Source organism: Labrus bergylta, chromosome 20 (genome assembly GCF_963930695.1).
Source record: "Labrus bergylta chromosome 20, fLabBer1.1, whole genome shotgun sequence".
NCBI lineage: Eukaryota > Metazoa > Chordata > Actinopteri > Labriformes > Labridae > Labrus > Labrus bergylta.
In genome coordinates this window covers 2688068-2701496 of record NC_089214.1, presented here as the reverse complement: position 1 = coordinate 2701496, position 13429 = coordinate 2688068, and the positions used below count along the sequence as shown (strand labels likewise).

Below are 13429 nucleotides of genomic sequence, written 5' to 3'. Positions count from 1 at the left end.
AGGAGTGACTGAGTGTCCCTTATGGTTGAACCCTGTATGGTCATGATCACCTCTAGATATGGGATTGGATTGGTGTTTGTCAGTATTTCTTCTCTCTCACACTGCCATTTGTAAAATACAGTAAAGGCTCCAGGATCCTTGAAATAAAGTGATTTCATCTCTATAAAGCTTCTGTTGTGTAGATGCCTTTTGGCTGGGTTAAACTAGCTTATAAGCCTAAACTGTTTAATAAGATCTAAAGTGACAGCCAAAAATCTGACTCCTTTTAACAAGCATAGCTGTCCCATATGGTCTAGCGGTTAGGATTCCTGGTTTTCACCCAGGTGGCCCGGGTTCAACTCCCGGTATGGGAATTAAGGTCTTTGTGGTACTTCTGTTTACATGACTTCATTAGGCCCTAATCTTCAAGATCTGTTGTAATGCAAATTATCAGAACAATTCTTGGCAATGATTTGTCCTCCATTCAATGCGCTCTCATCTACTTCTAGTAACCAATAACAAAATCAGTCTTTGCTTTACAAGTCATGTATTCAGTTAAGTGTGGATTTCTATACATTTTGTCAGTCCTTTTAAAAATTATTTTATTTCAGAAAACCATTCATTTCTGACTTAATGTCACAAAATGGAGTGACTGAGTGTCACTTATGGTTGAACCCTGTATGGTCATGATCACCTCTAGATATGGGATTGGATTGGTGTTTGTCAGTATTTCTTCTCTCTCACACTGCCATTTGTAAAATACAGTAAAGGCTCCAGGATCCTTGAAATAAAGTGATTTCATCTCTATAAAGCTTCTGTTGTGTAGATGCCTTTTGGCTGGGTTAAACTAGCTTACGTCTAATAAGCCTAAACTGTTTAATAAGATCTAAAGTGACAGCCAAAAATCTGACTACTTTCAGTGAAACATAGATGTCCCATATGGTCTAGCGGTTAGGATTCCTGGTTTTCACCCAGGCGGCCCGGGTTCGACTCCCGGTATGGGAACACTAAGTTTAACTTGGGAACTCTAAATACACAGTCATGTTCTCCACAATAACGATAACAGCATCGGTAAGACAGTTCTCTGATAATCAGTAAATAATGCTTCATCACAATGACACCCACATGGTGTCAGTTTCACATTTTATCAAGCTTCATCCTTTAACTTTAACTAAGTTTTGTCCGACATTAATAAGCTTTGGCCGATTGGACACACAGGTGCTGACAGGAAGTGACCAGAGGCAAAGCACAACATTGAGGGCAGTTCTTGAGAGCTCTAATCAGTATAGAAACCATCTTATAAGTCGTCGTTATCAAACAAAAACCATCGTCATTACCATCATCATCATCAATAATATGGAGACCATCATCATTAAGTTAGTAGGTATTCATGAAAGAGCTGGGTCTTTAGCTTTTTCTTAAAGGTGCAGAGGGACTCTGCAGATCACATGGAGTTTGGAAGTTCATTCCACCACCGGGGGGCGCCAGAGGAGAAGATATTTCAGCTCAAACACTCCTCTTTGATCCAACTCAACCTTTTCCCTGACATTTCTCTTCTCTTTCCAGACAACACAGCGTGGATCCTAACTCGGCGAGGGGGCTGGTCTCAGCAGGACCAGACCGTCTTCTACCTGCCCATCTTCATCTCTGACGGCGAGCAGCCGGTCCAGACGAGCACGAGCACGCTCACCATCCGAGTGTGCAGCTGCGACCAGGAGGGGAACGTCATGTCGTGTAACGCAGAGGCATACAGTCTGCCGGCGAGCCTCAGCAGAGGAGCGCTCATCGCCATCCTCGCCTGTATCTTTGTCCTGCTAGGTGAGCCACATCCTGCTGACTGAAACTATGACTGCTCAGAAATTACATGTTTTTATGCCGGGTTTACACCAAAAGTACCCAGAATTCAAGATCGTGAAATCTCATTTGTTATAGTACTCCATTATCACCTGAATTCCAAAAAATATCCAGGGTTCTCAAGAGTGCGTAGAATCCATACTAAAAATGTACGTGCGCCAAAAACCCAGAAATGGCGTGCGTACAAAATGATTCAGATTTATAAAACCGTTCGTACACACACCTGCACGCAATGTTCCCTTTATAAATCACGATCCACCTGGAATTGTGCACACGTACATTAGTCCCATGTCCCACCCTCTACAGGCCCACATTCAACCATAAACGGTCAATGCAAAGCAGCTCGTGAATGAAAATGCATACAAACGAGGGGGCAGATCAAAGGTTTCCAGCGCTGGATCCCGGAAGTTTAGACAAAGAAATGAAACTTTCTGACCCAGAAACAGAGGAGTTTGTGAATGAATTGAAGGATAAAATGGACATATCGGTAGTTTGCTGCAGCAGGAGGATCACAAACTTAAGAAAATTCAGAGAATGACACCACGTCGCTGCTGCATTCACGCTGTCCTATGTGCCAGAACATCCACCGTTCATCATTACGCACGAGTATATCTGCAATGTTTACATGTTAACAGGACCCACACTGACTTCTTCATATTGTCAGAGTGCTCACGTCAGTCAGCAGTCTCCCTCACTCCATCATATTAGTAATCAAAAGTTTGATCAACGAACTAAAACGTTTGATTGTTGGCCCCTTTTTTTCATGAGAAACTCGGTCTGCTCTGTGACTCATTATGAGGATATATAGACCTAATGATCGTGTCAGAGATGCCCCGACTTAATGTCCACACTTGAATTATTTACAGAATAAATACGTGCAGCTGATGAAGATGTGCTGAGTATGATGATGCGCAGTCATCTTTATTAAAACTAAAGATCACACTTGATGATAAATGGACGATATTGAAAGATATTATTGAAAACTGGAGGCTCTATGGTTTTTGTGTTAGTCTAATTTTTAACTGTAATCAGTGATTACATTAGTGTACAAGTCCGGTCCTCTGAGGTCCGTCCGGGATAGTGAAGGCGAGACGGCGCTGATGCAATATGTATGTGGCGGACTTATATTTTTTATTGTATGTTTTTATTTTTAAGATTCATTTTTGGGCTTTTTATGCCTTTAATAGAGAGATAGGACGGCGGATAGAGTCGGAGATCAGGGAGAGAGAGTGGGGAATGACGTGTAGGAGGGAGGCCACGGGTGGGGTGTGAGCCCGGGCCGCCCACTTGAGACGACAGCCTCCATACACGGGGCGCGCGCACTAACCACTGCACCACCAGCACCCCTATGTTTTTTTTATGTTTAAATATTGTCATAATGAAAGTTACTTATCGGAAACGGCTCACTACATGCACGATTATAGCCTGAATAAAATCCTCAGTTAAAATGATTAGGATGACGTGGATCTGTCAGTAAGTTTGTTAGTGAAATAAATTGTGGAAGAGGCATCAATATGTATCGGCAGGCTTCAATTCACCACTTCGCCGTCTGTGTCGCCAATTTCCCATGCCTCCAAAATGTACGTACGCCTGGGTCAGAGTTTGCTTACCGATGCGCACATTTTACCGTCAGGGTTTTTTTTATAGATCACAAACTTTGTGTGGGAAAAGGCATACGCCAGTTTCAGACCCGCTTTTGTGCGTACGCAACGGTTATAAATGAGACCCCATAACTTTCAGTCAGAGGAGGAGCTCATAAAGGATTAAAAAGTTCATCCAAACTTTTCCAAAGAGGTCTAATGAACGTGAAGATTATTAGGAAGATCAGTCATAATTAGGCAACTTGTTCTTCTGCAAGTGTTCAACCAATCAGAATGTGTTCTGGTCTGTAAGTCCAATTACTTTCAAAAAAGTTATTTTACAAGAGCGGAGAACTTTGGAGGGATAAATCTCATACTGTGATGTACCATAGGGTTTCCTTACAGCACAATTTAACCTGGAACACAGACTGCAGACACAGTGGTACAAAGTTCAGAGGGAACAACAAACAATTGAATTCCCATACCGGGAGTTGAACCCGGGCCGCCTGGGTGAAAACCAGGAATCCTAACCGCTAGACCATATGGGACTTGCTGTGGACTTAGATACTGAAATGATTTCCTCACAAGTTTGAGTTCCCATTTTAAAGTTAAAAGAAAAGCTGAGCCCCTCTCTGGACCCTCACAAAAGAGTGACATGTTCTGCCAAATCGTTGAATTGATTTCATTAGAAACTAAATTAAACATGTGGCAGATTATGTACCCTGATATTTGTGAGTGAGGAAACATTTTTCAACATATTTTGAACTTTGTCCTCCCCCCCAGATCTTTTCCGCCCCCTCTAAGGGGACCTTGGACCCCAAGTTGGGCACTAATGTAAACATCTGCTTTACAAATAAACAGTAGGTTTAACAGTAAACAGAACAAATTGAGCATAAATCCATTGCAGAGAAATAGGGACTTTAAAGGCTTTATATGCAATATTTTTGATCCAGCAGATGTCGCCCTTGAGCACCAGCATGAAACCAAAACAACTCGCACTGCATTGTTGTGTTAGCATGCTAATGCTAGTGATCTTTATTATGCTGGTATCTTCACACTGCATGTAAATTTACCTGAAATGAGCGTGATCTAGAAACACAGTTAAGCAGTGAGTACAGTATGTTATTCTTCTTTTCTCTAGTCCCTCAATTAAACAACTTTTATACACGAGGGGAGGAGTCAGCCGGCCGTCCCGGCGACGTAAACAAACTGAAGATAGGACTCTGAAAACTCTGAAAACATCACAGACAGTGGGACTCGGGTGTTAGACACATTGTAGACAGTCATGACTCACAGAGTTATTTTCAGAGGATATGCTTGATTTCTATTATATTGAAGTGTGAAAATTCGCATATTAAGCCTTTAAGGAAAATCTCTGTTCCCATACCGGGAGTTGAACCCGGGCCGCCTGGGTGAAAACCAGGAATCCTAACCGCTAGACCATATGGGACTCTTCTGAGAGATTAGTGACTATTGCTTCTTGATAACAAATGGAGCCAATGCTTTCTAAGTTTCTAGTGATTATAAAACATACAAACATGATCAAGCATATTCATATACATGCATTTAAACCTACAGTATGGACGTTAGGGGGACAATAACAGGAGGAAAAGTGAGCTCACATTGTAGTAATGCTTCTGTAATAAAGTCACTGCAGATGAGACTTCAGGTAGAACATAATAACCTTTATTACTATTCAAATCAAACAATATTCAAGAAATATTCTTACCAGCAACAGTATCCATGTTTAAAAAAAGCTAAATTCAAAAGCATAAATAATCATCACTTGGTTGCATTTTTAGTATATCTTGGACACCTTGTTGAAAATGTGCTCTGCTAACACGGATTTACATCATTTAGAACAAAACCCTTCCTGCGAAATCAGAGTGAAGACATCTATTCAAAAACAATAAGATCATAATGAGAGACGTTTTTAATTTAAATGATTGCTTCCTCCTGGTGGAGCAGATGTATTCAAATTCACAGGTCTACAGGGAGAGATAAAGAGCGTCCATATCAGCCTCTGGGGATGAGACGGAGTGATGCTACAGGGAAGCTGGTGCTAATGAACGCTAGCCAAGACGCACAAGAGAAAGTCATGTTTTAATCCTCAGCTGGCTTCTTCTAATAACCTGGAGCTGTCTCCTATTTCAAGTTGAGAATATCTACTGTGAAGTGTAGAGGACAGGACTTAGTTTAAGAGTTTAAGAAATGTACATCTCGATTCAAAACAGCCTCTCTTCTGATGTTTTTATTGGGGGAAACGTCTTTATAACAAGTGAGGACATAAGCCCCTTCTGAGGTCATAAAATTCTGCAGATATTATGTTTATTGAATTTGCATACAGTATATTCCTATGTCCTAAGGAGACATTTTATCAATACCCAAAGCCGGACTTCTTAAAGAAAGAATACCTCAAGGCAGGAAGGTCAGGGAGTAAAAGTGCTGCAAAGATTTTAATCATGTCCGGCTGCCCTGAGGCTCGCCCTCGGTCAGTACTTAAACATTCCACTCATAAAGATTTAAAGGTTTTCTGAGTAGGAAGCATGTTTTACCAAGTGAGAGTTTCTACTTTACAGCAACTGCTTGATAACTTCTTAAAACCATGTGCATTCATGAGGTGAAAAAAAATCTGCCTCAGAAATGGATAAAACTAACTCACTTTTAGTAGCCTGATAACAACTGCTTAAACTTTGCCACCCGCCCACTCAGGGACACTGTGTCAAGGGACATAGTAATGGAGAGTCGTAGCAAGAGTACGATTAGTCAACAGGCTTTCCAAACCTGCCACTTTCAAAATAAAGTCGTATTTGGATCCACACATGTTCATAATACAACACTAACTACAACATGCTGCTATATGTATTGTTGCTGAATGTATTTCTTCTCCTGTTACAGTGATGATTCTGCTCATGCTGTCACTGCGGACTCACCGCAAGAAGCCGTACCTCTGTGACGAGGAGGAGAACGTCCACGAGAACATTGTGCGCTACGACGACGAGGGTGGCGGCGAGGAGGACACCGAGGCCTTCGACATCGGCGCCATGTGGAACCCACGCGAGGCACACCACCACCCCGGCGGTAAGATGCGACAGGACATGCTGCCGGAGATCGAGAGCCTGTCCCGTTACGTCCCGCAGGCGTGCGTGATGGGCTGCGGCAGCGGGGACAGTAACGTGCACGGGTACGTGCTGGCGAAGCTCCTGGAAGCAGATGTAGACCCGTGTGCGCCGCCGTATGACTCCCTGCAGACCTACGCCTACGAGGGAGAGGGCTCGGTCGCCGAGTCGCTCAGCTCGCTCCAGTCGGGGGGGTCTAACGCGGACCACGAGTACGACTACCTCAACGACTGGGGGCCTCGCTTTAAAAAGCTCGCCGAGATGTACGGCGTGCTGGAGACAAACAGCCCCCCGACGTGGTAGAACAGAACCGTTTGCCTTTTTTTTTGATGAAGTACGCAAATAAAACGAAAAGAGAAAATATCAGAGAAAAGACACAATAAAGCCAGGATGTGCTCACGCTCTCATCCATGACTGTTAGCACTTGAATTCCTGCCGAAGCCGCGATTCTCCTCGGCGATGATGGCCTGGGACGCTCGCAGCAGCAGCACTGTGAGCTGGTTTTTAAATCTAAAGAGTCGGGTTGGATTGGCCGCCCCCGCGAGGTCTAGAAAAGGAACAGCTTCAAAGCACATGTTAACTCTCCTGCCTGACCCCGCTCTGTTCAAAGTGACGACTGATTTACGGCAGAAAGAGGGACTACTTTTTCTAACAGAGGGAGATAAAACCCCTGAAAGCTGATCCACTCTTCTGAGTTTGAGCTTTCTGACATCATTGCTGCAAACAGAGATGTCTTTTTTTCCCCCCGTTCCATCAGTGGCAGGTCTTAATTTATTCCTTTGTTTCTCGTGCTGTATTTATATTTTTTGCTAAATTATTCGGGTACTTAAAAACCAACACTGTACTTAAAAACTGCAGCTGTGTGAGGAAATCTTTAAAAGATCACTTCTATGTTGTAACATACATGATGTAACTGCCCTTGTTTTTTTGTCTGTTTGTGTGATTTGTCATCTCTGCATATCACACAGACGAGATGTGTAATCCCATGTGGGTTTCTCCAGGTTGATATGTTTGTTGTATTCTTGTTTTTTGTATCATTTTTGAGCTCTTTGTATTGTAAATCCCCCCAAAACATAAAGCAGTTATCTATTCCCAAGGATGAGAAGGAAGCCATTTCTAAAAAAAAAAAAAAAATCTTTTGATTGAACTGTAGATTTTTTTCCCCAGCAGACGGTTAAATGTTAAACGGAAATTGAAGTCGCCTTTCAATTTTCCGATCCATCCACCACCGTGCCACAGCCAGTGTCGGACGGCAACTAAAAGGCTTGATCTGTCCTTTCAGAGATACTTGTGTTGCTTTTTCTGCCACCACACAAATGTGGCTTAAATCTCCAAATCCTGTGGACTTCAGAGACATCGATAATCTGCATCAAGTGCCAAATGTAAAAAAAAAAAAAACGGACAAAAAAAAGAAAAACCTGTTTTGGATGAAAACAAAAGAAAAGAACACAAAAACCAAAAGACAAAAAAATGATTTTTCAAACTGGGAGAGAAGTGAAAGGAACATTTTTGATAATTTGATTGAATTTTACTTGAATCAATGTGGTGAGTCATGCTACAGTTAGTGGTATGTGAATGTAGATAATTTTTGTATTCTTGCTAATAAAAAGATCGAAAAACAACGCGGCTGCTCTTCTGTCCTGAAACCACCTTGAGTTCAGAATTTGTTTTATCACAACACTCACACTATAAAATTATACTTTGAAATCTGTAGAGTGTCTCACATTAACAAAGTGCTTCTTTTCATGGTGAAGAGCAACTCCCCGAAGCATTTAGAAGATTAAGTAGCTTTTTTAAAATTTTCAATCACATGCTGAATTGTCCTCCAAAGTGTTACTGTAGTTGATTCACTTTTCATAACAGTTTCCCTCAAAAGAACTTAATATGCTTGACTTGTTTTTGCAGCGCTGATTAAAAGTTCATCCCCTCCGCACTGCATGCTGCAAAACAGTTCCATCTGATTGCTTTCACTGTAACACTTACGAGAGCGAGCGGAACATTTGCCACTGGGGATTAATCAATTATAAACAAGAGGCTTAATTTAATTGCTTACGTCAATCAAAGGGATACCAAGGAAAGAGAAAGAAAGAGAAAAGAAAACAAGAGAAAAGGGAAGAAAATCAGAAGAATCAAAGTGATAATCTACCTCGATATTGTTTTCCACAACAATAAAAATCCATTCCAACTGTCACAACAAATAACAAAGACCTAACCCTGAAATCATCAGCTCTGGCTCACCTGCTGGTTGGCATTCAACAGTGAAATTGCAACAGAAGATGATCCCATAATTCTCCCTGGATTTTTAGTTTTCACATAAATACATTTATATCCTCTGGCATACTGAGCAGAGCACTTCAAATACTGACTCAGGACTTCTCTCTAGTCTGTCTCTCTTTATTTTTACACTCAAAAGTTCCACAAAGGTTTTAGGTTTCTTCATCCCTTCTTGCATCACATCACACCTGCTCCTTGTCTGGATTTTACAGAAACACTTTCTTACCTGCAGCTTTACATTATTTTTTTGATGTTATTTGCTTTACTGCCCTCTAGTGGTCCAAAAAAAAAAGCTTTAAACAGCTTTTTAAAAAAAAAAAAGTAAAACCTTTACAGTAGCATCAACATGATTAAGAGACAAAGATAAAAACAGCAGCTATGTTGGTTGATCCACTATAAAAGTCCTTGCGGAGGAGAAACTTTTATGTTTTGACTGCTACTTTGGAACACAGTTTAAGGCAGGGGGTCTCAAATTCAAACTGGCATGGGGCCACTGGGAGTACTGTCGACTTAAAGGAGGGCCACTACAAAGTTCAAGCACCACAAAAAGGACTTTATTTTTGCAAATGTACTTTTTGTTTCTGCAAAATTTTGTCACACATCACTAATACAAACAGCAGTTTATATACATTTTTCACAACATCTGCTTTCATTTAGTAGTGCAAGTCTTTTGTGTTTGCTTTATTACTTAAATAACTAAAATAACTTAATCAAATAATAAATAAAACTTGCACTGAACCAAAAAATGCAGTTACTCAAAATACCAATACATTAATCCTGCATTCTATTTCTTGCCAGACACCTGGCAGCGCTTCTGCTCACACAGCTGAGCCACATTTACCTTGATGGAGGTCACAGTTGAAACCCTGAGTACAGCTTCAAGGTGTGCATCACTAAGCCTGGACCTGTACTTGCATTTATTAAAGTTCATTGTCGAGAAAAGTTTCTCACACAGATATGTGCTTCCAAAAAGGCACATTATACGACTGAACAATTTGGATAGCTCTGGGAAGGATGCAGGTAATTCTCTTAGAAACTGTCCAGTCAGGTCTGCCTTCCCCTGTACCTCTCTGAATTTATTTTTCAGTTCACTGTTACACTGCAGGTCAACAAGTTCCATTTGCAACACACTTGGTACACTCTCAACATCAGCTGAAAAAGGGTCTGCAAATACCTGGAAAGTGAAAGTCAGCAAAACGCTGATCAAACTCCTGCAGAAGATTGTCAATAGCAGAGGCATATTCATCACCTCTGTACCAGCGCAACTAGTCCGTTTTTTTTGCCTGTCATGGACGGGGCTCCGTCAGTGGTGATGCCAACCAGTCTATTCCATGGCAAACCCGCACACTCAATCGCGTCAGAGAGCTGCTGAAAAATGTCCTTGGCTGTAGAGCGGCCGTGCATTGCGCACAAACTCATCAGTCACTTCGAATTAGTTATTAATACCCCTGATGAATATGGACAGCTGGGCAGTGTCCGTTTTATCCGTGCTTTCATCAAGCGCCATAGAGTATGCAGTGAAACGTTTTGCTCTGTCACATAACTGGTCATGAATGTCACTTGATAAACTGCTAATCCGCTCTGCCACAGTGTTTGCCGATAGAGAAATATTGTTGAACAAACTCTTCTTTTCTGGACACAGAATGTCAGCAACTTGCAACATGCACTCCTTCAGAAACTGTCCTTCCGTGAATGGTTTCCCCGTTCTGGCAATTAATTCACTCAACACGTAACTTGCTTCAACAGCAGCATCGGCCTCCTTCTTGGATTTGTGGAAAAGACTTTGCTGAGAAAGAAAATGGCCCGCGGGCCGGCAGTTTGAGACCTCTGGTTTTAGGGTTTTATTATTCTTACTCCATCCAGGTCGTCAAAACAATTCTCCATGGGGTCCAGCTTGGTTGAAATTGTATTACGATTTCAGAAAAAGAAAAAGGAAATGAGTTTGAAGAGAGAATACCGGAAAAAAAAATATGCTTAAAAGTCTGATCAGAGTTGTTTGTTGTTGTCTAGCAGCTGGACGCCGCGATCATGGATCTCGCGCTGTCTCGTGAGAGTTGCGTTCACCGTGGCATTGGCGTTCTTCTGCTTAAATTAAACTTACCGGCCTCGACACACGAATCGCACTGATTGAAGCTGTACACTAAAAAAAGGGTGAGATTTCTGCCAAAGCACCCTGTCTCTCACCCACAAACAACAAAAAGTCATAATAACATACAATTCTAAGTTAGTTTTACTTCAAGTCCATGAAAATGCTGTGTTTACTCAATATTATACGTTTATGTCCCCTCAACTAAATGAAAGGTTTCCAACTTTGAATAGTAGTTCATATTAACTTAAAAATGGCGAGCTCTGTCGAACCCACCTTGCTCACAGACAGGTGGTCCATACGTCTGTTGTTAGTGCAACAGAAGGCGCAACTGTTATTTGTGCTCATCTGCATATGATTTTGAACATTGTCACACGGCACTTTTAGGGAGAAATCTCGCGCGAGATTTCTCCCGAAGCTGCCCTGTCTCTCGTCAAAAGCTGTAAAAAAAAAAAAAGAGCAGAAAAGAAAGCAGCAAAACAGCAAATTATACAAAAGAAATAATTTATGATTTTATTGCAGATTTGACATGTACATTTTGGCCACAAAGCTTAAATGTCTTGTAGAAGACTCTAATCACTATTTAACTAATAAGCTAGCATTTAAAGGGTTACAGAATGTTGAATGTTTGGTAGTTTTGAGCAATTTGGAAGTTGTTTAAATCAGGTTCAGGTTCAGGTTCAGGTTACTTTATTTTTACCCTTCGGTAGTTTTGTTTTGCAGCCAGCAAGATGCTGTGATATTCATCACATAAATTACAGAGTGGATATAGCAAGAGACAACCACATAAGAGAAAAGGAAAAACTTTTTCAACCAATAAGAGTTATACAAATCACAAATAAATGAATTATTCCTTCTGCTCGGATAAAAAGAGTTTTGCTTGTGCAAATATCGCGACAGCTAATTTAGTTCAGTGATAGCAGCAGGAAACTTTCTTCTGCACCTTTGGACCTCTGTCCACAGGAAAGAAGCTGAAAATAACTGTGCAAAGGGGTTGGTGTCATCCTTTAAGATAGAGTTATATAGCTATCCGCTGTGACTGTCCAGTAAACAGGGATGCTGGGTAGAGCTGTGAGTCACCAATCAGCCAACTTTACCATTTAACACTGTGGTTTAAGGAATTTCTATCTTTTAAAGATGTGTTGACCAAACCATGACACCAAAAAAAAAGGCAGCCTGAGTCAGTGGCTATACTATACTGCAATCTGGCCTAATGCTGCGCTATGACCTGAAAGTAAACAACAGGACAGTGGAAGAAGGGCATCTGATAGCGCTACACAGTTTGGCAGTAGTTGCAGCTATAATTTGGAGAAAATGGTGTGACCACATTTAGCACAGGCATGAATACTTTAACCTGTAAGGAGGACTGAAAGCTGTTGTTAGCGATGCTAACGTTAGCCACACTCAGCAAACCTATTTGACATCGTTTACAGGCGGACAAATTTAACCCACAATGCACTTTTGCAACATTTTGGTTAACTTCCCTCGCTTGGTTCGGACCACGTTCTCACAGGGCGAACCGAACTCTGGTGCACTTGGAAGTTCCCCGTTTTCAAGTACATAAATTGGTTCTTTTGTCAATACCAGGGTTAAAAACAACTATGCTTTTTCCCTGAATTTGATCAGATATGTTGGTAGCTATAATACACCAAATGTTTTCATAATGTTGTTTACAGTTAACCTTAAAGATAATACTTGTATTTGTAGTAGCATTTTTTTTTCACCAAAAACTGTTTGAGTGGAAGTTCAATAGACCTCCTTTTTGTTTCTGCGTTTACTTGAAAGTTGGACCCTGTTCCCACTGAGCTGTTAATAAGTGCATAATAAAGTATTTATTAATCTTTATAAGTTGTGTTCCCACTTTAGATCCAGTACCTGCAGAGGAGCTTTATTAACTCTTAATAAGTGCATAATAAAGTATTTATTAATCTTTATAAGTAGTGTTCCCACTTTAGATCCAGTACCTGCAGAGGAGCTTTATTAACTCTTAATAAGTGCATAATAAAGTATTTATTAACCTTTATAAGTAGTGTTCGCACTTTAGATCTAGTACCTGCAGAGGAGCTTTATTAACTCTTAATAAGTGCATAATAAAGTATTTATTAACCTTTATAAGGCATTGATATGAACCTAATAAAGTCTTATCAATGTCAATAAACATCTTATGAATGTTGATAAGTGGTCTATAAACAAGTTTCTTTGTGTTAATTAATATCTTACAAGCCAATTATAAATTAATTTATAGTTTAATTAACACTCATGAAGTCTTATTAATGTTCATAAACATCTTATTAATGTTTATGACGGTATATAAAGTGTCAGTACATTTCTAATAAGAGCCTATAAGTTTCTTCTTTCTGGATCTGGTGTGATTTGGATTCAACAAGACTCGTTCGTGTCTCACATCGATCATGCAGAATGGGATCCTTGCGCGTATCTGTGAAAGTGTTGGTGTGTTAGGTAGAGAGAGAGACAGAGAGAGAGGTAGTTGAAATGCGCGGTGCATTCTGATAAATACCTCATTTTTTTCTGTAAAA

General features: G+C 40.7%; 1 protein-coding gene and 4 non-coding genes across 5 annotated transcripts in view; 3 read left to right on the top strand and 2 right to left on the bottom strand.

Annotated features, from left to right (window-relative positions):
- LOC109977296 (cadherin-20-like) overlaps positions 1–8154 on the top strand; it is a 35621-nt gene extending 27467 nt beyond the window's left edge. The window contains exons 11-12 of the mRNA XM_065949043.1: positions 1546–1797; positions 6312–8154. Coding sequence (XP_065805115.1) covers positions 1546–1797; positions 6312–6835 — 776 coding nt within the window. The 3' untranslated portion in view covers positions 6836–8154. The remainder of the gene's footprint in view (positions 1–1545; positions 1798–6311) is intronic.
- On the top strand, positions 282–353 carry trnae-uuc (transfer RNA glutamic acid (anticodon UUC)). Its single transcript has one exon. It is a non-coding gene; the product is annotated as a tRNA-Glu (tRNA).
- On the top strand, positions 913–984 carry trnae-uuc (transfer RNA glutamic acid (anticodon UUC)). The gene has a single exon. It is a non-coding gene; the product is annotated as a tRNA-Glu (tRNA).
- Positions 3890–3961, bottom strand: trnae-uuc (transfer RNA glutamic acid (anticodon UUC)). Its single transcript has one exon. It is a non-coding gene; the product is annotated as a tRNA-Glu (tRNA).
- Positions 4792–4863, bottom strand: trnae-uuc (transfer RNA glutamic acid (anticodon UUC)). Its single transcript has one exon. It is a non-coding gene; the product is annotated as a tRNA-Glu (tRNA).
- Positions 8155–13429: the final 5275 nt, after the last annotated feature.